We start from the raw sequence: 27,119 nt of genomic DNA, 5'->3' as shown, positions 1-27,119 counted from the left end.
ACAAAATGGGGACGGAAAGAGAACTTTTTGTTTCAATATTTCTTTGGCCTTGATGATCTGGTTAACACTCTTTCTTTCTTTCTACAAGTTAACTTTCTACAAATTTCTCTCTCTAACTACGTGGCACAGCGGCCTCCTTTCTTTCTAATTTTATTATCTCTATGTCTCGGTGGCCTCTCTCAAGCAAGCCCCTTTTTTCTCTCTCTTCGAGGTACAATGGCTTCCCTTCTCTTTTCTATCTTGAAACCCACGTGTCTCTCTCTGGCCCAATACCCTTTCTGCCTCTCTACCAACCGATCTTAACCTCATGTCAATTATTTCTCATCTCACAACTCATACCGCCCATGACCCACCTTCACCTATTTATATATATTAAACTTTTATCCCAATCCTAGTAGGATTCTAGGTACTCCCTTCATCCTAACTCTAATAGAAATAGACCTCTACTAATTGTTGACTAATTCTGATCCTAAGCGTAATAGAATTTTATTTACGTGGACCCTCATGGACTTCTAACAACAAGAGAACTTCATCCTCTTTCCAGTGATAATGGACTCTTACTCCTAATGGGACTTAGCAATATTAATTTATAACACCCCCCTTCATTGCTAAGTTGGACATTCTTAGTGCTCTCTTGAAAATTTTGAACTTGTCTTGCTTCAGAGCTTTGGTGAAGACATTAGGTACTTGTTCTTTGCTTGGATTGTACATTGGATCAACTTTCTCGATAAACGCTTTCTCATGAATACTTGAGATATTCAAAACTGGGCTAAATATCTCTTCCTAGTCTTCCCCTTAAGTTTGAGAAAGCACTTTAGCCTCCATTTGTTCCTTATAACACTCAATTTCACCACTGAATTTACGCTTTATTTTGTAAATCAACTTGCAACCGATTGCTTTCTTAGTATCAGGAAGAGGAATCAAATCCCATGTTTGATTTTTGCAAAGTGTACTCATCTCTTCTTCCATAGTATGTTGCCACTTTGGATTGCTTGCTACTTCTCTAAAACATTTTGGTTCATGTTTATTTGTGACCTGCATCATGTATGCATAATACACATTGTAAACATAATAGTCATCAAGCCCTTTAACTGGATATATGTGCCTTTCCAGATATCACTTGATATGTTCTTGAGTTTGGGAGCTTAAGGGAGTAATTTCCTTCTCCTCTGATGGTGTGGAAATAGCCGGCTTCAAGAGGGACGTTGGATCTTCATTGGGTAGTGAAGATTTATTGTCTTCAACTTCTTGTGCGGCTTGATGCTATTGTGCCTGTTCATTGAACGTCACATCTCTGCTTTCATAAAGGTGCAGTGGGTTACTGGATCTATGCATCAATATGCTTTTCTTTCCAATGAATACCCAAGACAGATACACTTTATGGTGTTGTCGTCAAGTTTATCGTGATCCTCATCACTGCACTTCACGACAACTATACATCCGAAAACACACAAATGTGTGATATTTGGTTTCTTCTTGTAGAGTAGTTGATATGACACCTTTATTCCATCTCTAAGTGGGCATGAGATTGATCAAGTATACTGCAATGCGCATTTCTTCGGCCCCATTCATGTTCTATTCATTCATCATTGCACCAGCAGCTTCCACGATGTGCCTATTCTTCCCCTCAATGATCGTATTTTATTGAGATGCCCGGCATGCATCAATAGCCTCCTAATCCATTATTTCTTCAAGAAATCATCAAACTACTTTGAGGCAATATCTCCACCATCATCTATCCTAAATTTCTTGATTCTTGCATTGAATTCATTCTCAAGCACTTTAAATTCTTTTGAGTACCCCAGTACTTCAGATTTGTTTCATAAAAAATAAATCCATGTGTTCCCGGAATAATCATCGATGAAAGTGACATGGTACTTCATGAGCTTGTGAGATTCAATCGGACTTGTTGTCGTGGATTATTGGGTGTATAGATGCTTTGTAGCCTTTGTACATGCATATGCTTCACAAATCTGATTCCCATAAAATTGAATCATAGGCAACTCGGTAACTAGCTTTTGCCCTGCCATATCTTTTACCTAGGGAGATTTGCAATGTCCGATTCTCTTTTACCGCAAGTCGGCAATATGAATGGGGGAACTCTTATTAATTGATGGCAAATCCGTGCTCATAATAAATAAACGACCAAATTCTTTTTTCATGGATGAAAATTCTCCTATCTTTCATAGCCTCTTTGACAAAAAGTAACATGAGAGCCTTGATATAGCAATTGTCTCACAAATATAAGTTTTTTTCGTAAGTCTTGGAACATTTAGGACATTGTGAAAATGCTTGATATTTCCATTGGGTCCTTGTAGCATAATATTTCATTTGCCTTCAACTTCTAGAGTAGTATTAGCCCCTGTCAAGATTCCTGACACGTGAGACAAGGGCCCATTGGTGGTGAGAGATAGCTTCTTGGGGTCATATGATTTGAACATGCTGAGTCAATTTACCATTGATCTTTGCTCTCATGCCCATCATGGACACATAGTGCCTCTTCAATTTGTTCTCATAAACTTCTGTATAAACTCTTTTAATGGAATACGGTTAACTTTTCTCAAAAAAATTTCTCCTTATAAATTTCTTTTCCACCTGGCAGCATAATTTCCTTTGTTATGCCAACAATCTTTTGCATAATGTCCAACTTTCCCATAAGAGTAGTAGGAAAATTTCTTTGATTAAGAGCTTTATGAGACCCATCTTGCTCATTATTTTGAGATTGTGGTTGGGATTCTTTATTATTTTAGGGCCTTCCAAAACACGATATCCTTGTCTACTTCGGATCTCGCACGGGAATTACTAAACAAGGTCTCATTCCTGTCCTCTACTATCTTGGGATAATTGTTTGACTCCGATTTTCTCTTTTCAATTAGTTGTTCCTTTTGAAGCAATAGGCTTATATTTTCTTCTATGGTTGGCTTGGATTTTTGAATCATCACCCTCATTACATCAAACTCGGTACTTAAATTTTCAAAGCTCTTAATGCCCATTCCTTCTTAATTGATCATAGAGATCCTTCACTTTCTAAAAAAATTCTACAATGAAGCCTTGCCCTTGCTTACATGCCTGTAATTCTGCTTCCAATAATACCTTTCTAGCACCACTCGCCTGTCATGAACAGTGGCTAACCGATCCTAGGCTTCTTTTACTATTTCTACATTCAGCACATGAGAGAATATATGTAGCCCACATGAGATCTGAATTATGTGTGAGGCCTCGCCTTGCCATTCTGTTTCTTCCATGGCACATGTTATCATGAGCAGTTGGTGTTGGTTCAGTCCCATATACTACATTCCATAAACCTTGCCCTATCAAATAGCTTCTCAACCATACTTTCTAATCCCCATAATTCTTTGCAGTCAAAACTTGGGGAAGGATGCCACTTGATGTTGACATGGTACTATTTCTTCTCTCCTCTTTTTGTTTTTTTTCTCCTTTTATTTTTTTTGGCAGTAAAAAATCAACTACAAAGAGAATTGAAGATCCGAAGGAAGAACAAACCTCTAATCATTAAGTCACTAATCTTAAGAAGCTGGTTTTAATATGATGTTGAAAGTATGTGTGAAAGCTTTATTTATTGATGGGCTTGATGTGTTCACATGAATAAAATTGGGGTAGAAAAGAGAACATTTTATTTCAATGTTTCTTTAGCCTCAGTGGGCTTTCTTTCTCTCTCTACAACTTTCTCTTTCTACAAATCTCTCTCTCTCTCTCACTACATGACACGATGGCCTCCTTTCTTTCTTAGTTTCTTCTCTTCAAGGCTCGATGGTCTCTTCCACTCATTCCCCTTTTTTCTCTCTCTACGCGGTCATGACCTCCCTTCTCGATTCTATCTTAAGACCCCACATTGCTCTCTCTAGCCCAATACCTTTTCTACCTCTTTTTTTTTTTTTTTTGGGTAAGTTAGTGGGGATTTGGGCCGGTACCCATTTTTCATTAATAAGTAAGAATGGTACAAAATGATAAAGAGTTTATGGTATAGTTCTTTTATGAGAGGTCTTGGCCATATCAGAAGAAATTAGAGGAGAAATAAAATCAGGTGGCCAGGCACGCCAAGCCGTGGCCTCAGAGAGACTTGTAGCATTCTTGGCCAAGTTATCGGCCACCGAGGTGGCCTCTCAGTAGACATGCTTAATACTCCAGGGGCGGCCATCCAGGTGGTAAAGGCAGTTTGCTGTCATAATACGAAGATTCCAAGGGGGCTTATGGCGGTCGTGACGGGAATGCACTAGAATCTGCGAATCACTCTCAATGAGTAGTGGAAAGCAATGCTACTCAATAGCTAGCTGAATTCACCTTTCAAGTGCTGAAAATTTAGCGACATTGTTGGATGTGTGCCCTAGAGGAACAACAAAAGTGGCACAAAACCCTCCCATGTCGTTTCTGATAATTCCTCCACAGCCAGCTGCGCCAAGGTTGCCAAGGGACGAGCCATCAATATTCAGTTTATAGAGACCTGCTGGGGGTGGAGGCCATGAGGCCAAAATCAAAATTTTAGGATGCCACTTGATTTTTAGGTTGTCAACTATAGGATTCTCTGACGGATGGAAAGTCCACTTTTCACCTTTGCTAAGCTCACAACAATAGAAATGATCTGGTGCAACAATTATTCTCTTTTGGGTCTCTTTCCTTCAAAGATACACAAATTCCTCTCAGTTCAGAGGAGCCAGATGGTTGTGGAGATTAGAGAGATCCAAACATTACGTAATCCTATTGATCGGAACCAGAATTTGACCCAGCTCTCAAATATTGAAGGTATCGATGGGCCTATAGGGTTTTGCCACATTGCCACATAATAGACTGCCAGAGAACCTGCGAGAAAGTACATAACAAAATAATATGGTTAACAAAATCACCTTCATTCAAGCACAAGGGGCAACAATGTGCTAGATGGATCCCTTTGGACTGTAGTAGTTCAGATGTAGGGAGGCGAAGATAAAGGGCAATCCAAGTGAACCATTTGGCTCGAGGATGGGAATGAGAAGCCCATAAATTTTTGAAGATCTCTTTGGTGGGGTACTTGTCTCTAATATAGTTCCAAGTGCTCTTAATAGAAAACGATATGTCCGAAGAGTGAATCCATACAAGGAATTCATCAAAAGGTTGAAGAGGGACTGTGAACGACTTCATCGCTTGCCAAGCTCGAAACAAAGGTCCAGTAGTAGTTTTTCGCAGAGAGCAGGGTCCAGTGGTGAGGTCAGGCAGACACCATTGTTGGGGATTATCAGAGAGAGAAAATCAGCCAGACTAGACTTCGCAGGTAGAGCACCCTTTCTACCTCTCTACTGGCCCATCTTAATCTCACACCAATTATTTCTCGTCTCATAACCCATACCTCCTATCACCCACCACCACCTATTTATATAGCTTAAACTTTATCTCAATCCTAGTAGGATTCTAGCTACACCCTTCATCCTAACTCTAATAACAATAGACCTCTTCTAATTAATGACTCATTCTAATCCTAAGCCTAATAAAACCTTATTATGTCAACCCTCATGGACTTCTAACAACAACATAACTTCATCCTTTTTTCCAATGACAATGAAATTCCTCGGTCATGAAACTTACCTCATGGTTATGAATAACATTTTAGACATTAAGCTAGCAATGCAAGGAGAAAGACATAGCACAAAATAGTCTCATTTGAACACTTGAATAAAAACTTACAAAATGCCCACAATAGTGAATCTAATTTCTAGATGATTTTATGGTTGTTTTCAACCACCAAAACATGAATGTGATTAATGTGAAGACTTAGCTCACCCTAATACAAAGTTACCGCAACGAACTCCCTAATGAATTGGTGGCATCACCAAACCATACTGCTACTCTTTTTCTTGTGTATACTCCGAAGTGGTTTTAGACAAAAATCCCCTCCCTTGCATTCTCCCTTTTTCTCTCTCTATACTCTCTAAGCCCTAATTCTGGCACCAAAGTCATAGGAAAATCCCCAGCTAATCCTCTTTCTTCTCTCTTTCTCTCTCCTTTCTCTTTCTTGAATCAATATTTTTAGGTGCGATGAGCTGGTGGAAAATCCCATAGGCGGCTGTGTTTCCTCTCTTACTTTGAAGATGCATTGCTCCATGTTAATGAAGATGGGCCCCCCTAATATAAAGTCCCTTGGAGGTTTTGTCATGTCGCGTGCCTTCAAATTTTCAGATTTGAAAAGGCAAGAGCTTGCATTGTTTGAAAAGCAAACAAGATTGAAGTTGGGATCTCCCTTCAGCTTGTTTTGCCAAAAAATCTTGATTCCAGAAAGAGAGAGAGAGACATGAGGGAGAAAGAGACAAGAAAGAGGATTGGCCATGGATTCTCCAGTGATTTTCCATCAAGTTTGGTGCTGAAATTAAGGTTTAGAGAGGGTAGCAAGAGAAAATGGGAGATTATGAGAGAGATAGGGTATAGAGAGAGAAAATGGGAGAGCAAGGCCATTTTTGTCTAAAATACTATGTAAAAACACATGGGGGATTCCATAAGAAAAAAAAATAGCAGTTGGGTTTTTGGTGATGCTGCCAATTCACTTGGGGGTTTGTCTTTGAATAACTTTATATTAGGGGAAATAATGTAATTTTGGTTAAAATAAGTGCCTTTGCTGGCCCTATTTTTCTACAATCATAAGGCTATAAGAGGTACATTATAGTGTCATCTATTTTTTTTCCTTGTTGCAAAATCCTTTAAGATCTCAAATCAAAATTCTATTTGAAATATCATGCATCCTGTTCTAGTTATCGTCTGAAAATTAGTTACTGATTATCCATATTGAGTAATTCGTGACTGCCAATAGTAACTCAATATTAATAATCATATCTTATACATTTTATGATTCTTCTGTCAACAGCCTTCACAGCAATCTGTAATGCCTATTGTGGATTTTGGATCTAGTGATGGACAGAGAGAGATAGGCATATCTGAGGTGACTTACCTTATCATACTGCTTTCTTTTATTTATTTTTGAATCTTGGTAGGAAGCATGCTTTGGGTTATCCAAGAAGCATTCAATGGTTTTCTAGGTGTTGTCGTGATTTTCAATTTGTGTTTGGAGAATGCTTTGTTCTGATGCGCACTAAATCTTGTTAATCCATTTGCAGGTTATAGATATTGAAGAGATGGCTTGGTCCCCAAAATACGGGCTGAAAGGAGTAATTGATGCTTCTATTAGGATTAAATTACTTTCAAACACACATGGAAGTGAAGACTGCATAGTGCCTCTTGAGTTTAAAACTGGAAAAGGGACAACTGGTCAGGCAAGTTCACTGTTGCCAATGGTATTTGAATAGGAATGACCGCATGTATCTGATTCGATGTTGTCGTATATGCTTTATGATTTGAAAGCATTGTACCTCATAATTTGATAAATCTCTTTCCATTGGTATAATGCTTGTTAATCTTTTCAAATTTCATGAGGGTTATTTTCATTGGCAGAGAGCCTTTTATTAAGAGCATGGGCGCAACATTTTTTAGTTTATTATTCCTAAGGTTTGGAGTGATGCTGGTGTAATGCCATTATGCATGTCTCAAAGTCTATGTAATTTATGAAGGAAACAACTTTGAGTTATGTGCTCTATCGATTCTCATTTATACAGTAAATTGTGAACAAGAGAAGGTGAAAAAGATGTCTTTAAATTAGCAAAAATGAGATAGAAAAAGTGTAGGGATCTAGACCATATTAAATGCATTAAGAGTAATCATCAAAGTGTCTGGATGAAGGATGAAGAGGTCATGGAAAGGTGTAGAATTTATTTTAAAAAATTATTACACGAAGAACACAATAGGAACATAGCGGTAGAAGGAACCCTTGATATAAATGAGGACGGAGGTCATAGATACATTCGTAGGATTAAGATATCAACAGTGAAAGAAGCTTTGAAAAAAATGAAGACAGAAAAGCTTTAAGACTAGATGATATCCCGATAGAGGTTTGGAAGTGGGGGGGGGGAGATTGGCATTGACTGGCTGACCAGCTATTCAACAAGGTGTTGAGAACAAAGAAAATGACAGACGAATGGAGGAAAAGTATTGTAGTACTTATTTACAAGAACAAAGGAGGCATATAGAATTGTGCAAACTATCAAGGGGTCAAGCTTATGAGCTAAATTATGAAGCTTTGGGAGAGAGTGATGTTGCAACGACTAAGGTATAAAATGTGTGTATTTGAAAATCAACTTGGTTTTATGCTAGGTAGGTCAACAATTGAGGTTATATTCCTACTTAGGAAACTGATTGAGAAGTTTAGGGCGAAGATAAAAGACCTTCACATGGTCTTTATTGATCTAGAGAAAGCTTATGATAGAGATTTGACTGGTGAGTGTTGGAAAAGAAAGGGGTCTCTAAACAGCATATCGACTTGATGAGAGATATGTACGATATAGTGCTAACTAGTGTACGAACAACTAGTGGAGAGACGAGGGAGTTTTCGGTACCAATCAGTGTTTTAAAATGCGGGATGCGGCCATGATGCGGTGGGGGGCCAATGCGGCGATGCGGCTAGGATGCGGGTACATCGCTATGATGCGGTCAATAAATGTAAAAAAATTCTAAATTTTTTTTAAAAATAAGTTAATGCATAGAAAAAAATATGAAGGTGATATATGTGATAGTAGGTATTTTAGTTTAATGATTAACTTCAAAACTATTAGCTGTTGGAGATTTGTATCCAGTTATCCACCTATATAAGTATTTCCACGGAGCAAGCATATTACACAATTTCTATATTTAGGATTTTTTAGTTTAGTATATTTCTAAGCCAGATCCTTATTACTAGAAGATTGGGAACAAGACATTGCCCCAAAAATATGTATAATCGTAATATTGTACAAGAAGAAAAAAAAATTTACTGACTCTGTGAAATACTGCTCGATTTCTTTACGACCTCTGAAACCCCCGATTTTTTATCACAAATTCACCCTAACATCTCCAAATCAACAATCAAAGGCATCAAATGACCATCCAAGTATCAAACAACCGCCAAATCGAAGATTTCGATAAAAAACAAATTCCACCTAAATTTTTTTTTACCGCGATTTGATGCAAAAAAACCCACAAAAGTGGCTGAAAATCTTCGTTTAGGGCCCCTAATACCCCCCCACAAACAGTTTCCCTAACATTTGGATGGTCAAAAGACCATTTTGCCCCTTCCAGAGGGGCAAAATAGGAAAAAAATTCTGCGGACACTGTAGCAGTGGATGCGGTGCGATGCAGCCTATGCGGGATGCGGCTACGATGCGGCCTGATGTTGCGCATATGCAGCTTCATCTGTCAAAGGCGCATTTGCGCCTGTTTCTGATGCGGATGTGAGCGCATCATGCATGATGCGGCCGTATTTTAAAACACTGGTGCCAATAGGTCTACATTGTGGGCCAACATTAAGCCCGTACCTCTTTGTCTTAGTTATAGATGACTTAGCTAGGAACCTACAAGATGAGGTATTGTGGTGCATGTTATTTGCGAATGACATAGGTTTTGATCGATGAGACCCGAAACGGTGTCAACACAAAGTTGGAACTTTGGAGGGATGCTATAGAATTTGAAGGTTTTAAAATTAGCCGGACTAAGACAGAGTATATGGAATGCAAGTTTAATAATAATAGGAGTAGAAATGAGGAAGTAGTTAAGATTGACGGCTATGAAGTACCAAAAAGACTGCACTTTCGATATCTTGGATCGATAATCTAGGAAAATGAAGAGATTGATGAAGATGTCACACACAAAATTAGAGCTGGGTGGGTGAAGTGGAGATGTGCAACCAGAATTTTATGTGATCACCACATATCAATGAAGCTAAAGGGCAAGTTCTGTAGGATAGCTGTGAGACCAACTTTGTTCTATAGGGTGGAATGTTGTGCAGACAAAAAAATATATACCCATAGAATGAGTATAGTGGAGATGAAGATGTTGAAATGGATAAGTGGCAAAACAAGAAGGGATAGAATTCGAAATGAATACATACGGGAAAATTTAGGTATAGCACCAATAGGATAAGATGAGAGAGAGTAATTTTAAGTGGACTGCCATGTGTGGTGCAGACCCAGTACAATACCTATTAGGAGGTGTGAGTTAGTTTAAGGGGAAGGCTCGATAAGTGCAATGGTAAAAGATGTGGTTGGAAGCAGTCTGAAAATATATGGGGACTTATGGCCTCATTGAGGGTATGACCCTTAATAGAGTAGAATGGCAGACTAGGATTCCTGAAGCTGACCCCAATTAATTGAGAAAAGACTATGATGATGATGATGATGATGATGATTTATTTTCCTTATGTATAATGTCTGCATGAAACTATGAAATATTTGTTCTCTTTACTGTTAATCTATGTCGTAACTAGTATTTTTCTTAAGTTTATTTTGGAGAGGTAAACTTTAAAGCTGAGGACATTCCTAATACTGAAAGAATCCAATGAAATCTCTTTAAGGTCTATTTGCTTGAGTTATAGGAACTGAAATTGATAAGTTGCGTTATGCAATAGATCTAGGGCCCTCCAAAACCACAATGCTTTCTTTAGTAGAGACCTTTTATATGATTGGGAAATCCTTGACTTGATTAGGACATCAGCACTTGAGAGATCTTCAATAAATGATGGCCGAACATGGGCAATATGGTGTTCATTACTTCGACAGTATGGATGTTACTCCAACAGAAACAATTACTGGCAAATGTTATGTGAGAATTGAACAGTGGGAGAACTGTCTTCTGGGTTACTTCCTGGGTCGCTGACCTGAATGGATGTATATGAAAGGGATGTTACAGAGGATGTGGAGGCTGAAAAATGATCTTGAAATTTTTTCTCTTGGTGATGGGTTCTTATGGCCCTTGGTTTGCAAGCAAAAAGTGCTTGGTTCTTCAAGAGTGGTACCCATCAGTCCAACCTTCTAGAAGCACTTGATAGATTGTTCCAGTGTGGATCAAATTACCAAATCTTCCTCTCATCTTCTGGGAGGCGGGGATTCTTTTTCATATTGCGTAAGTGTAGGAAAGCCCATCTTTATGGACAAACCTATAAAAATGTGATAGCTGGCAGAGTTAAGGATCTGTGTCGCAATGGATTTGGACAGCCCATGTTTAACAAAGGTGTGGTTTGATATCCTGGGTAAGGAGTATTACCAAAAGATTGTATACGAGTTTATACCAACCACTTGTTCGAGATGTAATAGAACTGGCCACATGTCAGATTTATGCCAGACTTCTTTTGTTATGAGAGATTCAAAGGTCAAAGGTGCTGAAAGAAAGGCGAGAAATGACGGTGGAGCAGTTATTGTGTTACCCTCGGGAGAGGAAGATGGAAAGTCTTCAAGCGTAGAACATAAATGATTTATAAAAAGAAGGAAGTTGCGACTGTTCCTGATACATTTCAGGTCTTAGCTGATGAAAAAGATGCAAATGTTGTGAATGTTTCAGAGTTGGGGGCTACAGGGGATCACTCGGGCCTGCTGAAATGTGATGGGCTGCTGAATGGTGTGACATCAGATATGACGTGTCTTGATGAGGCTCTCACAAATGCTATTGGCTTGCATATAGAGCAAATAGAGGGTGTTGCTTTGTGTGACTCGCAGATTGAGATCTTGGAAGCCGCTGAGCCAACTGAAAATGATAAAGGTGGGAAGTCTCTTGAGATGCTGCCTTCTAATGTTGAGGGTGAACTCGCATCTACAGATGTCTCCCTCTCTGTTGTGCGCAGTTGTGTGCATGAAAAGGTACATGGAGATATCCAATATGTTGAGGTTGCAGGTGATGTCGTCTCTTTGGATGACAGGTGTGGCACGGGTACAGTCATGGGTGATGAAGGTGCCATTCAGCAGAATAAGGATTCAATGTCCTTAGTTGAATTAAAGCTTGGAATGCAAAAGTTGGACGGAACTACTAAGGTGAAAGGCCCTACCAAGCATTTGCAAGATCAAATATCTGGGGAGGGGGTGAATCAATTGTTAACTCAGTCTCAAATGAAGGGATCAGCAGCAGTTATTGGTAGCAAGAAGGAGATTTCTCTTAAGGCTCATCGTGTCCCAATTTCCACAGAAGGTAAGACCCCCCTTGCTAAGCACTGTCTGTTGTTGCATGGAATGTGAGGAGCCTTCGAGGCCCGGGTAGATTTTATGATACTGTAACTCTTAGAAATCAGCAAAATATTGGTATTTTATTTCTTTTAGAGACCAAGTTGCCTGCAGAGTTGAATCGGGTGTGGTAAATAAAATTGGGTTTTTATAATATCTTTATTGCAAATGAGGTTAATGACAGATCTAGAATTATGATGCTATGGAATCCATTGATATATTCAGTTATTGTGTTGGATGTAAATGATCAAATGATAACAGTGGAAGCTACTAGAATTTGCAATGGTCGTGTGTCTGTAATTTCAGGGGTATATGCCTTTAATTCAGTTTCTCCGAGAGCTTTGTTGTGCAATCATATGAGGACTATGGGGGCAGCTATTTCAGCGCCTTGGTTTGTGCTGGGGGATTTTAATACATTATTACCCAACTCAGAAAAAAATGGGAGGGAGCAGCTCTTTACCATTAGACTCGGGTGACTTTGCCCAAGTCATGACAGATTGTGCTTTGTCTAATCTGGGGGTAGTCAGGGGATAGTTTTCTTGGCTTAATAGTCAGATCAGTAGGAGGTGCATAAGAAGCAGATTAGATCGCACAATGGCAACCATTGATTGGGTCATGGCTTTTCCAGAATCTAAGGTGGAGCTTCTTCCCAAAGGCAACTCTGATCATTGTCCGATAATGGTAATAGTTTCTGATGAAGGACTGGTTGGACCAAACCATTTAAATATTTTTCAATTTGGCAAAAGCACCCTGACTTTATGGATATGGTCTCTACATCATGGCAAGTTAGAGTTGGGGGTACTGTCATGTACAGGTTTGTGACTAAACTAAAAAGATTGAGGGCTGATTTGCGTACATGAAATAAGGAGGTCTTTGGTCATGTTAGTGAATCCATTGTGGCGGTCAGACTTCAACTATCTTCTCTACATGATAGTTTAAGTGCTGACCTCTCGAATGAGGCACTAATGTTAGAAGAGCAGGGAAGCACTCAGAGGCTTCAAATGCTTTTGGGACATGAGCAGAAACTATGGAGACAGAAATCTAGACAGAACTGGTTTAAGGACGGTGATTCAAATACCAAGCTCTTCCACCTTTCTACTATGATTTGAAGAAGAAATGATATATTATATCTTTGAAAGATCAGAATGGGGATTTGCTAGTATCTGAAGATGATATTGATAGACATATGATCAATTTCTTCGAGGACTTTCTTGCCTAAGATAATGATATTGACACCACTCAGGCGGACCAGTTTGTATCCCCATGTTCATTATCTTTGGATTAGACGGTAAAATTGGTTGAAGCAGTCACTATGGAGGAAATTAAGGCCCCTATATGGGACATGCAAAGCGAGAGTGCTCCAAGACCGGATGGTTTTTAAGGGCAATTTTATAAATTCGCTTGGGAGATCATTAATAAAGATCCTTACAAGGCTCTCAAGGACTTCTTCAGCAAAGGTAAACTTCTAAAGCAAATTAAGTGCACTTTCATATATTTAATTTCTAAGGTGGATGCCCCCTCTGTTATGAAGGACTTTAGACCTATTGGTTTATGCAATGTCTCTTGAGAACATCACTGATCCTAGGCAGGCTGCTTTCCTGAAGGGTAGGCTCATTTCAGATAATATTCTAATGACAAATGAGATTATGTCTCTTTGTTATAAGAATTCAGCACATCCTAAAATGTGCTTGCAAATTGATTTGAGTAGTACATATGATAGTTTCTCCTGGGAGTTTATTTTGAGGTTACATGCCTTGGGTTTCCTAGATTTATTTATTTCATGGATTTATCTATGCATTTCGACGAGCTCTTTTTCTGTTTTGAGAAATGGTTCCCCTAAAGGCTTCTTCCATGGGAAAAGAGGCCTGAGACAAGGGTACCCTCTATCTCCCTACTTATTCTTGCTAGTCATAGATTTCTTTAGTAGGCAACTAGACCAAGCTATTTTGCAAGGATTGTTTCCTAGAGCCTTCCCCTCTGGGTGCAACTATGGGATTTCTAACTTCTTTTATGCTGATGATGCCGTAATTTTCTATGGGGCATCTTATGCATCTTCTAATGCTCTAAAGACGATTATCACCAATTTTGAGAATATTACTGGTTAGATGTTAAACTCTACAAAGAGCAAAGCTTTCTTCTTTGGGGTTCCACAGGGCAGAGTAAGTTGGGGTTCAGTGAGGGTTCCTTACCGGTGCATTATCCGGGGCTACCTTTGTTTCATGGCCATCTCCGGCACAGTTATTGCCGGAGTTTGGTTGGAAAGGTGATCTGCAAGATAGGTACATGGCAAGCCTTTTGTTTATCTTATGCACGATATTTGCAATTGCTTAAGTCAGTCCTCAGTGCTTCTGCTATTTTTTGGATACTCTCCTTTATGTTGCCGAAAAAAACCTGTAATAGGATAGAGAGGCTTCAGCGAAACTTTCTATGGTAGGAGTTGCAGAAAATAAGGGGGTTCATCTTGTGAAATGGAGGACAATTTGCTTTCCTCAGAAGGAAGGAGGCCTTTGGGGGTGAGAGAAATGACAAACTTCAATACTGCAGGTACGATGAAGCTGACATGGAGGATTTTAGCAAATCCATATTCCTTAGTTGCTTGTTTCTTCAACTATAGGTATTTTAGAATGTGTTCCATTTGGGATTCTATAGTTAAGAGGGGTTGTTCTCATGTTGTGAAGGGCATCCATGTCAGTTTATCCCATCTAAGGGATAATATTTAGTGGTGCATTGGTAATGGTCAGACGATGGATTTCTTGATGGACCCTTAGTTGTCAGTGCAGTCAATCTAAGATTCTTTGCATGCAAATGGACTTATGGATTTGGGGGAACTTGGACATCGAAAGGTTTTAGAGTTTATTGATGGTAACCCCCCATCATGGACTTTGCCTTCACCTACTTCGACTTTATTGAATAGCATATGGGGAGATGTGGAGCGATATACCCTTCCCTTGTAGCTTAAGGATGATTCATTGGTATGGATCATTCCGCCAATGGAACTTTCTCAATCAAATCAGCATGGCACTTCATTCGGTATAAAAGGTCACCCAAACCCTTATTTTGTGCTCTTTGGTCTTTAAAATGTCACCCACGGGCTAAGTGGTTTTCATAGCTAGCTATGCATAATCGGTTATCAAATTCAACCATACTTCAACAGCGAGGTATACACATGGCTACTATCTGCCCATTTTGTCAAAACAATGAGGACAATATATGTCACCTCTTGTTTCACTGTTCTTTTTTACTGACTGTTTGGCGATCTTTAGCTTGGCGGTGTGGCAAGAGATTTGTGGCTGGTACTACAACCCTAGATATTCTTCGTCAGTGGCTAGCCTTCAAATTCAAATCACAAGGTTTACTCGACCTCTGGATGGTTATTTTTTCACAACAATCTGGCATCTATGGGAGGAGCGAAACAGACGAATCTTAAGATTTAACGCCCTAAGGAGGGAGCAGGTTGTAATTCGTATTACTTCACATGTCAAGGCTCTAGCAGAAGTTAAAAAATGGGCCTTCCATTGTCAAAAAAGGCGGTTATTGAAAATTTACAGATTAACTGGCGTCAGCAGAAGCCAAAATCCTCGATCCCAGTTGCATGGTCATTTCTTGTGGCTCAATTTTGTAAGTTGAATATTGATAGTGCGCCCTTGCACAATCCTGGTTTGGCACGAGGGGGTGGAGTCATAAGAGACAACAATGGTGGATTTGTGGCAGCATTTGCTAAACACTTTGGAGTTGCGTCTAATAATTATGTAGAATTTCAGGTTCTTGAGGAAGGCATTTTCTTAGTTATTCAGATAGGCTGCTTCCCGATACCGATAGAAAGTGATTCATCCATGCTAGTAGATGTTATTCAGGATCATTGCAGTGCCCCATGGAAACTATGGACGTTAGTTGACAATTGCTGTTCAAGGCTCTCACCCCATATATGGCCTATTGTTCATGTCTTTCGCGAGGCAAACATGCTAGCTGATGCTCTTGCTAAGAGAGCATTGACCAATGTAGGGCATTGTCGACCGCCAAACTGTCTCTTTTTTATTATTACATGACTTGGCGCAACTGCCCCATTATCAGGTTGTAAATTAATGTGTTCTTCTTTTTCCTATTAATGAAAATTTCAGTAGGGGGGCCTTCTCCCCCATTGACTTACCCAATTTTTTTTTTTGTTGAAATAAATGTAAATTTGGTTGCTAGAAAGAAAATTTCTTAAAAACTGTAGCATTTCCTAGTTTGGCAACTAGAAATGCTACAGTGGAAGGAAGACCACATTTCTCAAAAATGAGAAATCGAGACTTCCACCACACCACATGGAAGAGTAAATTGCTCAAAAATGGGAAATGTGGATTTCCCATTGTTGGACTATTTTTTCATTGTTTGAAATGTGTACAAAATGTCAAATAGTTTTAGTTTTTTCTTTCCTGATCCAAATGAAATTTAGTGGGTATTGTTTTTATAAAAATGTCAAAAAATAATTTATGAAAATAAAATGAACAAACTACCTCTCAAAGTTTCAAGGGTAAATCTGATTTTTTAAAAAAATGTTTTTTCAATATTTTTATAGGTGCAAATTATTTAAATGTATGGATGCCCAAAATTTCAGATCCATCCAATATATACAAAAAGAGAATTGAAATACTCTAGAGCATCCATTCTAGTTCTGACGGTTGTGATCGATAATATTTTAGCTGATCTATAATGCAGAGTTTCAACGGTGTTTCGGTCGTTCTATGTTTCCGAAAAATATTTTATATTTCGTACAAGTTCGTGAGGGGGAGAGTCATAGACTACCAAAATTTTAGCTCCATCCAATGTATAGAAACTAAAATATAATTGGAATACTTAGATATGTTGTTAACTGTCTATTACGATATTTTGATCATTATATTTTTTTCCAGATTATGTCTATATTTTTAAAAGTGCTTTAGGGTGAAAACTATAAAAGGAAAAGTTGCGAGCTCAATTTGCTATATGGAAAAAATAAAATATAAAGTTGAAATACTTAGACGTGCTGATTTTTTTTTCTCTTTTTTGGATATAGAGGTTGTCAAATTCTTTAGACATATCATGTATGAGCTATGATTTCGAAATCTCATTCATTTAACAAGCACTACCATATGATTTACAAAAAAATTTAGATAAATGGTTGAAATTGGCTAATTTTCAGATGTCCTAAATTTGAAAATTTCAGCTTAAACCAAATATAGTTTTTTAAATTCCCCATAATTTTAGACTAGTTAACAAACATAGTATTTTCCATTTACCAAATATTCCATTGTCTGCCTTCAAGATTTCAGAATTAGAAATCTTCAATTTTAATTCTAGGTTCCAGTTACCAAACATCCGTAAGGGAATATTGGGATTGAACCTACATGTCCTTAACCAGCTTATACTTTCTAGTTGTTTTATAGAACGTTTACTTTTTGCATTATATGCCGTAAGATCACAGTTTGCCTTTTTTTTTTTTTTTTCTTGTAGGTTGGGATGGAACATCGTGCTCAGGTGATTCTGTACGCCCTTCTCATGTCTGACAGGTGGCTTGGAATTTAATCTTTTTTCATATCATTTAACTTCATTTTTTTGAGTTTTTGTATGTTGTTTGCATGACATTTTGCATGGCTCTTTAGATAGAATGCTTCCATCTATTGAGTCACATTTTAGGTCATGTCTATTGATCTATATGCTTGTTGGTATTAAAACTCTGTGGAGTATTCTTGCAGGTATATGCAGAACATGGGTTCTGGTCTTCTTTATTATCTCCATACAGATCAAACACAGGTAATCGATTTTGTTTGCTGTTGTATTTCTCATTGGATAGTTTGTTAGAAGAGTGTTTCCTTTCTCAATTAACTCTATAATCAATATTAATTCCGTTCTCGTTACTAATGTTTTATTAATGCGAATGATCAAGATTTACGAGTTTGTAGAATTGGTAGCGATCTTTCAGAAGAGGACTGGAGTTCCATAGATTTAGCTCCTCTCTGATAACCATTCCTATAGCGAGGCATTGAGGCGCTTCATTGGCATCCCTTATTACATAAGAGAAAGAGGTATCATCAGCTTACTAATCTGTGGACTATTCCATCACTTCTGCTACAAGTAATAGGATTTTACTTGTAGTTACAAACTTAACCTTCCAATATAAGCAGGCTGGGGTAGTGTTTGGGAAAACCTTCATACACACGTTAGAAGTAAAAGGAATTTTCTTGTAGCCATGCAAACTGGAGACCTCAGTTTACCTTTGGAATTTTGCTTTCGTACTTCTTGATAATACCTATTCCCTTTACTCTATAGGAGCTATGGTTCCCAAGAGAGGTAACATCAAACTTGAAAATTCTCTGAGATGCTCCTATGGAGCTTTGTATTGGATATTATGGATTTCCGGAGCGTCCTGTGTTCCATTCTGAAATTGAAGTGTGCATTGCTTATAAGTTCTTCAATATCACTAGTCAATTTTGAAATTTCCTTCAAAATTTTGATATGGTTATTTTGTATGGGAATTGACAACAGAGCATGTGATACAATCTTCTTTATAATTTTCTGATGCTTAACATTTAGTTGATTTATTTCTTACAAATACTTTCATATCATGTTTTGCTTCAAAGTTTATCTTAATGCCTTCATCTAGATGCCTCCAAACTTATTTACAGGGGATCGTAGTTACACGATCTGAATTGATTGGGTTGATTATGCGTCGCAATGAACTTGCATCTGATGTTTTAAAGGCAGCAACCTCCCAACTCCTGCCTCCTATGTTAAGGGTATATAAATTGCTCAATCTTATGCTGCATAAAGTATTTCTTGCTATAATGCATAAAGACTTGAGAATGGCTATCATATCTGTATCAAAGACTCCCAAAATATGTAAAATCACCAAAACCTAATGTCCTTATTATGTTTGTAGTGCATTTGGGCATTCTAGGCTTCTTGAATGTAAAGCTGTTTCATGAAAAGATGATAACTTAGTAGTTGAAAGAGAGTATGCATCAGCACAATGTCTTGGGATGCCTTTTAAGTCTGTTACAAATTTCAGAGTATGAACATGTGCCAAAGCTGTCGCCACCTTAGAGTTTGCAGCATTTATCATAAGGTAACTATTAAATTTCTTTCAATATCTTTCATGTTTGAGGAAGTGTATTTATAGTATCTCTTGTCAAGTGAACAACATTTAGAGATTTCTATGTTAGTAGAGCATCTCAGCCACCAATATCACCTTTAATGCATGCTTGCACTTAGAATTTCAATGTTGTTATTTTATTAAATGTACTTATGATCTGTACCTTTGGTTTTGGCCGTTCTGTACTTTTCTCAATGGCATGCAGAGGGTGTTCGAAAGGTGATGTTTGGAGACGTAGATTGTCCATTGATGTATTATTTTGTTCTTTCTGTATTGCGCAATGTACACATGGATCATATTTTTAGGACTCTATTCTTTGACTTCGCCTTAAAGGAATTATATTATTTCTGTTTGTATTGCTTTGAGCATATGTGGGCTGTCACCATAGTAATTAGGTACATTTTCCTCTAAACTCTGTGACAAATTTTGCATTATTATAGACAATGAATGGTTCTATGGATTTGTGTGCAGCATTGGGTTCATTGAACCACTGTGATTGATAGAAAAGATCTATACAGAGGGGCTCCTTTTGGTTCCAACATTGATGTAGTAAAATTCAAAACTCGAAGAAAAACATACGAAATAAGGCGCATAAGGAATTGTTGTCCTTATGACCAACATGCCCTTGTTCTTTAGCATAATCACAATAAGTTTGGTTGCTGACAGAGGGTGGCAGAATCAATTTTCCACCTTGACGCATGGTAACTTCTGCTCTGAAAGTGGTAATAAGGCCTCGAAAAATGTGATGGGATACAAAAGGAGAACATCAGTGGCGGTAAAATGCACAAAATAACCATATCAAACATACCGATCAAAGCACATCCTACTCTTTTTTAACCTTAATATTGGTAAATACACAGACAAGAAACCATACCAGTTACTTGATTGAAATTCTGAAACACTTTGAGGACTGATTTTGGATATAGTTCCAATCAGTATGGTCACTAATTTGGTGACGCCATGTTGTTACTTCCTATTATGGAACAATTGCTATATCGAACTAATTACATATTAATGTAAAAACTGTTTCTCTTAAAGCAAGGAAAATGTTACGACATGCCAATAATTGTAATTTCCGTTACAAAATCATCAAAGTTGATAAACTCTTATATTCCCCAATATGTTGCCCACTTGAACAAGAGAAGGCACTGTTTTTTCTGTGCAGGCATGCCGAGATTGGTGCTTGGACATTTATTTTTTTACTTTATACCCGAGCTGTTGGTTATTGGGGAGCTCACCGCGATTTACTAGACATCACGATGGACATGAACTCCCAAATAACCGGGGCCAAGTTTTAGGGGAGCTGGAGGTATGAGAGGAGCTCTCTTTCTTCGAAGTGTTAAACGCCCCTGTCTCAGTAAAATTTCGAGGTGCAAACGGGTCCACGTGAGTACACTTCTAGGATACAGTCAGATTGAAAATAAATTCTTGAGTACATGAGTTACACTCTCAGAAGACTTGTCAGAAAATAAATTCTTGAGTACATGAGTTACAAAACCTAGGTCTAAAAATCCGATATGTTTTTCCAATTGGTATAATGCTACAAACATCAATTGGAACAGGATCTCTCTCACAACATAAACATCATCCAATAGATAGTCTTCAAACACAAAAAAGCATCATCCAATCGATATAATATAATCATCGATTGGGAAAAATAAGAGAACCTATAACAATAAATGTTACCTTAAAAAGAGAGAACAAAGCTTCAAAAACAATCCATTCTCTCACTAGAGAGAGTACAACCAAAAGAGTATGGTTCCTCACCCACATGTAGCTCTCTCACTAGAGAGAATACACCCAGTAGAGTATGGTACTTCACCCTCATGTAGCTCTTTCTCTCAGTAGTTCTTCCCCATACCTCACTTTTCTCTCATGGCATAAATCCTCTTCTAATTTGGTACATCTCTCTATATTCTCTCTCATCCCAAAAGGCCGAATAAGTATGTATTACTCTCGCAGAGTACTTGGACATGGGTCAATTGAAGGGAAAAGCACAACTATAATACAAGCAAGAGAGAGTAATATCGGTTTTAGAAGAGTGTGAGAGTTGCGTACCTCAACAAACATTTGTCAATAGGGTAATTAATGTAAGTACTACAGATGCCATATGTCAAAGTGGCAAACACTGTTGGACAACACATGCAAGGAGAGAAACATGGTGAGAGAGCTTGAGAAAAAGAAAAAAGTTATAAGAAAAAAACAAGAAATGGTGGGAGATCAAGTGTAAAAGTTAGGAGAAAAGAGGGTGTGGTCCTACAGGACCACAACGAGACATAAAACAACAGACAATGAAGTTGTTTCAAAACACAAATGTTAGCAAAAAGCTAACAATTCCCCACCTGTTTCGAAACAATAAGAGCTCTCTCCAAAAATATAAGGAAAGACGAATGCATAAGTGAATGTGCTTTTGGACTTGAACCTCCACGTAGTGTTATGCGGAACCCTTATCAGGACAGTGAGTGGACATACCTTGAACTATATCCTTTATTGATAAGCCTCCCACATACTACACATTCTCTTTTAAAAATTGTGGTTTTCTAAAGACTTGTGCTTTTAAAGGCCTGCACCAATCCTTTTTTCATGAGCACTCTAAAGAATTCCCAATTCCCATAGGAAGTAGCCTCCACTTCCAGACTCATATAGATGAATCCATGGAAGATGTTTTGCAGTGTGACATCCCAACCTACGCCTTACATCATCTAGGCAAATGGAATCATTAAGAGCGAAGCTCAGCCTTTCGATTCATTACAGTAAATGTACCACACAGCCAGGGATGGGGCAGAAATTTTATACATTTTCATAATATAATATTTTGTGGTACCCACAACCATCAAACATCGCACGAGTGACTTGTTTTCCCTTTGAACCTTGGACTTGGGATCTCCTTATCCAAGGTAGGGTTCCCATCGTCTTGGGGCAAAAATTCATTTGGGCTCAATCCCATCCCTATAGCTTTCTTTCAGACTTGGTGCCTTGCAAAGTTTTCATTAAATATTCTACCAAGTGCTGGGTTTGTTGATATGCAGTGCTGCTATTACTCCATCTCAAGCATAAGTCTCAATTGATTGTGCATCAAGCAAGTATAATTGGATTTACTTAAATAAATCCCTAACCATTTGCTTCGTATACAACGGCTTCATAGTCACATAGTATGAGACTGCAAGCCTAGGCCTTGAACAGGTGGTAGGTCTACCATCAAGTTCTTAGCCAGTGCCTCCTCACAATATTCCAAGGCAATTTTCTCCAATCATTTGGAGATACTACACTACCTCTTGGAATCCCAAAAATACACCCCCACCTTAAGTGGAGATTCATCCGCTAGTAGACGTGGATTCTTCAGAATCCATAATCCAATTTGTATCACTGTATCCTTCCAGTGCAGCGGGTTCACCAACATAATGTAGGCCATAGTCTATGGTTCCTTTGAGATAACTCAGTACCCTATAGACTGCATTCCAATGCTCTTGACCTAGGTTACTTGTATATCTACTCAATTTACCCAGTGCAAACGCTATATCTAGTCTAGTTCATGACATTGCATATATTATACATCCAATGACTCTGGCATAATCTAATTGGAAACAAAACCTTCATAGTTCTGAGTTTAATGTGAGCACCATAAGGGGTTGAAATTGGCTTGGAATCAAAGTGATCCAATGTTTGAGCACTTTCTCTATATAGTGGCTTTGGGTTAAAACATACCCAATTGGATGTCTCACTATTTTAATTTCAAGTATCACAGCAGCTAGCCCCATGTCTTTCATATTAAATTCAGAAGACAATAAGTTTTTGGTATCCTTGATGCATGCAATATTGCTGCTTAGTATGAGCATAACATTTATATACAAGAAAATTATTACTACTACATTATCACAAGCGTTGGCGTAAACACAGGTATCAGTATCATTGATTTAAAATCTGAGTGATGAAATAATTTTGTTAAATTTTCATGCCATTGCATGAGTGCTTGATTCAAACCATATAGGGATTTCACAAGTTTACAAACTTTGTGCTCTTGTCCCTTAAGGACAAATCCCTCAGGTTGCTCAATATAATTTCTTCATCTGGTTCACCACGGAGAAAAGTTGTTTTGACATCCATCTGATGAATCTCTAGATGGTATACAAAGTCCAGGACAATGAGAACTCAAATGGTAGCTATACGAGCAATTGGTACATAGGTATCAAAGAAATCAACACCTTCCTATGTTTAAACCCTTTTGCAACCAGTCTTGTACCATCTACCTTTATTTTCCTTTTGAAAATCTATTTACATCCTAAGGGCTTAGCACTAGTAGGTAAATCTGCCAATATCCATTTATCATTCTCCAGTATTGATTTCATCTCATCATTGACTACCTCCCCTCCCTTCAGAAAGGAGCATCACTCGAGGACATGGCTTCTCGAAGGTTTTAGGATCTTATTCCAAAATATACAATTGAAAATCATGACAAAAAACAATTGCCTTCCCAATTCTCTTTCTTCTCCTGAGTTCTAAGTGCTTAGGGTTTGCACGGTCACCAACTTTACGTTTACAATGTCAAGATTCATATTCATTATCCTGCTTACCAGTGAATGTGTTCAAACAAATTCTGCATCCATGGACTCTATTACCATGTTTGACTCTAGGTCTAGAAATCTATATGCTTTGTTGTGTTCAGTATAGCCCACAAAAACACACATGAGAGATCTAGGTTCAAGTTTGGGCCTCTTAAGGTCAAGGTGCCTTACTATAGGTCCCATACAAAACATGCCTTCTAAGGCATAAAATCAATAATAAAAATATCTCCGGATATTGGGGTATAAGGACCTCACTAGACGTGAATTTAATTGAAATGTCCCTTTTCGAAAAACCCTGGCAGAGATGGGGCAGTCCTTTTACAGGACAATGTCACCCTCACCATTCTGTAGGTCGCAAAAACAAGCTTCAATAGTGAACATGTCTGGTGGCTCTTCAAATCATCCCCTACTATACTGACTTTGAAGAACATAACAAACGATATACATCGGTCACTTAAGCCTAAGGCCTGCAGAACATCTGCACATGATCGGATCAACCATAAAATCAACAAAGATATGACAAGAAGGCAGACGTCAATGGTCTGTACATTACACACCTTCCAATTTCTACCTCTATTGCCATCTTAAATAATGTGCATCATCAAAATTGATTTGGCCTGACTAAAATCCTGGGTAAATACTTTCAACAATCTTCCAACAGTCATCTCATGGATCAACTCTTTGATATTGGTATTCTGAGAGATGGTGGGTAACCTGACAGATGATGGATAGCCTGACAAACGGTCGATAGCCTCACTGACGGTAGAGAACTTAACTGATGGCCGATAGCCTAATTGACGGTCGATGGCCTAACTGATGGTTGATAGCTTAACTGGCGGTTGATAGCTTCACAGGTGGTCGATAGCTTAACTGATGGTCGATAGCTCAACTAACGATCAATAGCTTAACTAACAGTCAATAGCCTAATTGACGGTCGATAGCTTCACAGACGGTCGATAGCTTAACTGATAGTCGATAGATTCACAGACAGTCGACAGCTTCACAGACGGTCGACAGCGTAACTGACGGTCGATAGCTTAATTGATGGTCGATAGCTTAACTGACGGTCGATAGTTTAACTGACAGTCCATAGCTTTACTGACGGTTGATAGGTTAACTGACGGTTGATCGAGTCTGCCTTCCAATCCATAGTCTAACTGAAAGTTGATAGCATGACTTATGGTCGATAGCCATACATACGCTTGATGAGCCTGACTGACGCTCCATAAGCCTTACGTGCGCTTGATGAGCATGACGGATGCTCCATAAGCCTTACTTACGCTTGATGAGCCTGATAGACGCTCAATAAGCGTTACATATACTTGATAAGCCTGACTGATGCTCCATAAGCCTTACTTACACTTGATGAACCTGACAGATGCTCGATAAGATTTATATGCACTTGATGAGCCTGACTGACGCTCCATAAGCCTTATGCTTGATGAGCCTATCAGACGCTTGATAGGCCTTACATACGCTTGATGAGCCTAACAGACGCTTGATAAGCCTTACATACGTTTGATGAGCCTGACAGTTGCTCAATAAGCTTGACAAATGCTCAATAAGCTTGACTGCCACTTGATAAGTTTGACATACGATCGATAAGTCTTCACTACCTCAAATCTGGAGAAAAATTCAGCAATACCTCCCCGAGACAGGGGTAGTGCCATAAAATATACTAGAACACTTTTAATACAATTCGGACTCCCGTAGAATCGAAACATGTTTCAGAGGTTATATCTGGAAACCAAACTCTCTTAGTACCAGTCGGAATCTGTAAGAATTAGAGCCGGATTCGGAGGTAAACAAAAGTGGCTGAGAATATCCGGGGATCTGGCCTTACACTATCTTGGTACTTAAAGTTAGCGAGTCATCAATAGACATCTCTAGAAAAACTTATGCTTTAACACTTTGAAATTGTTGGTTATTGGGGGTCTCACCATGGTTTACAAGACATCACGATGGACATGAACTCCTAAATAATCGGGACCAAGTTTAAAGGGATTTGGAGGCACGAGAGGAGTTTGCTTTCTTCGAAGTGTTAAACGCCCCTGTCTGGATAAAATTCCAAGGTGCAAACGGGTCCCGACGAGTACCCTCCCTGGATACGGCTAGATCGAAAACAAATTCTTGCGTCTCTGAGTTGGATACTCAAAAGACCCATACAAAACCACAGTCTAAAATCTGATATGTTTTTCCAATTGGTATAATGCTACAAGCATCAATTGGAACAAGATTTCTCTCATAACACAAACATCATCCAATTGGTGTAATACAGACATCGATCAGGAAAAATTAAAGAGCTTATAACAATAAATGTTACCTGAAAATGAGAGAACAAAGCTTCAAAAACAATCCTTTCTCTCAATAGAGAGAGTACACCCAAAAGAGTATGGTAGCTCGCCCACATCTAGCTCTTTCTGTCACTAGAGAGGAGTATGGTACCTCACTAGCTCTTCCCCGTACCTCACTTTTCTCTCATGGCATAAATTCTCTTCTCATTTGGTACTTCTCTCTATATTCTCTCTCATCCCAAAAGGCTCGAATAAATATGTACTACTCTTACAGAGTACCTGGACATGGATCATTTGAAGGGAAAAACACAACTGTAATAAAAGCAAGAGAGAGAGCAATATCGGTTTCAGAGAGAGTGTGAGAGTTTCGTACCTCCAAAATGTGTGAAAAAGAAGAAGTAGCTCGAGAGAAGGTGGGGTGGCCTTAAATACAAAAAGATGAGAAGAGATACCTCACCAAACATGTATCAAGAGGGTCATTAATGTAAGTCTTATAGATGCCACATGTCAAAGTGGCAAACACATGTTGGACAACACATGCTACTAGAGAAACGTGGTGAGAGAGCTTGAGAAAAAGAAAAAAGCAATAATAATAATAATTAAAGCAATAAATGGTGGGAGATCAAGTGTAAAAGGTAGGAAAAAAGGGGGTGTGGTCCTACAAGACCACAAAGAGACATATAATACATCAGACAATAAAGTTGTTTTGAAATACAAATTTTAGTAAAAAGCTAACTCATGCAGCTATGGCGAGAAATCTGAACTCAAAGCTCAGGAGCTATCGTATCTAAGACTCCTATAATTGTAAGTTTGTAAAGTAAGTTCATGTAAGTCCAGCATGACTGATATCATTCTCAAGTTTCGTTTTTCTAACCTCCATTACTAGCAAAATTATATACACTGGTATATTATTAAGTGATGAATGCAGACATTCTAAATTCTTTTGCTACTATTCTCTGAATCTTAGAACCCTTACTCTCCTTTCAGTTTGGCGCTCCTATTCTTAGAGTGACAATTTGAAGCCTGTCTAAGATGATTCCTATTCAAATTTTCTGTATAATTAATTAGGTTTCTCCATTCAGAATCTGGCTGATGTTTA

The 27,119-nt window shown here is 38.4% G+C and overlaps 1 protein-coding gene across 4 annotated transcripts in view; it reads left to right on the top strand.

Annotated features, from left to right (window-relative positions):
* EMB2411 (DNA replication helicase) overlaps positions 1 to 27,119 on the top strand; it is a 55,608-nt gene that overhangs the window by 13,148 nt on the left and 15,341 nt on the right. For 2 of the 4 annotated variants that reach the window (XM_020673113.2, XM_088867269.1), the window contains exons 12-17: positions 6,848 to 6,922; positions 7,098 to 7,253; positions 17,526 to 17,581; positions 17,768 to 17,825; positions 18,698 to 18,808; positions 19,081 to 19,137. In XM_020673113.2, coding sequence (XP_020528772.1) covers positions 6,848 to 6,922; positions 7,098 to 7,253; positions 17,526 to 17,581; positions 17,768 to 17,825; positions 18,698 to 18,808; positions 19,081 to 19,137 — 513 coding nt within the window. Of the gene's footprint in view, positions 1 to 6,847; positions 6,923 to 7,097; positions 7,254 to 17,525; positions 17,582 to 17,767; positions 17,826 to 17,958; positions 18,098 to 18,697; positions 18,809 to 19,080; positions 19,138 to 27,119 lie in introns of those variants that run through there. The other 2 variants (XM_088867270.1, XM_088867271.1) reach the window with 2 other exon arrangements.

Source organism: Amborella trichopoda, chromosome 5 (assembly GCF_054954075.1).
Source record: "Amborella trichopoda isolate Santa Cruz 75 chromosome 5, AtrichopodaSantaCruz75HAP2 v2.0, whole genome shotgun sequence".
NCBI classification, from domain to species: domain Eukaryota; kingdom Viridiplantae; phylum Streptophyta; class Magnoliopsida; order Amborellales; family Amborellaceae; genus Amborella; species Amborella trichopoda.
Note: the sequence above shows the minus strand (reverse complement) of the source record. Positions and strands in the feature narration are given on the sequence as shown.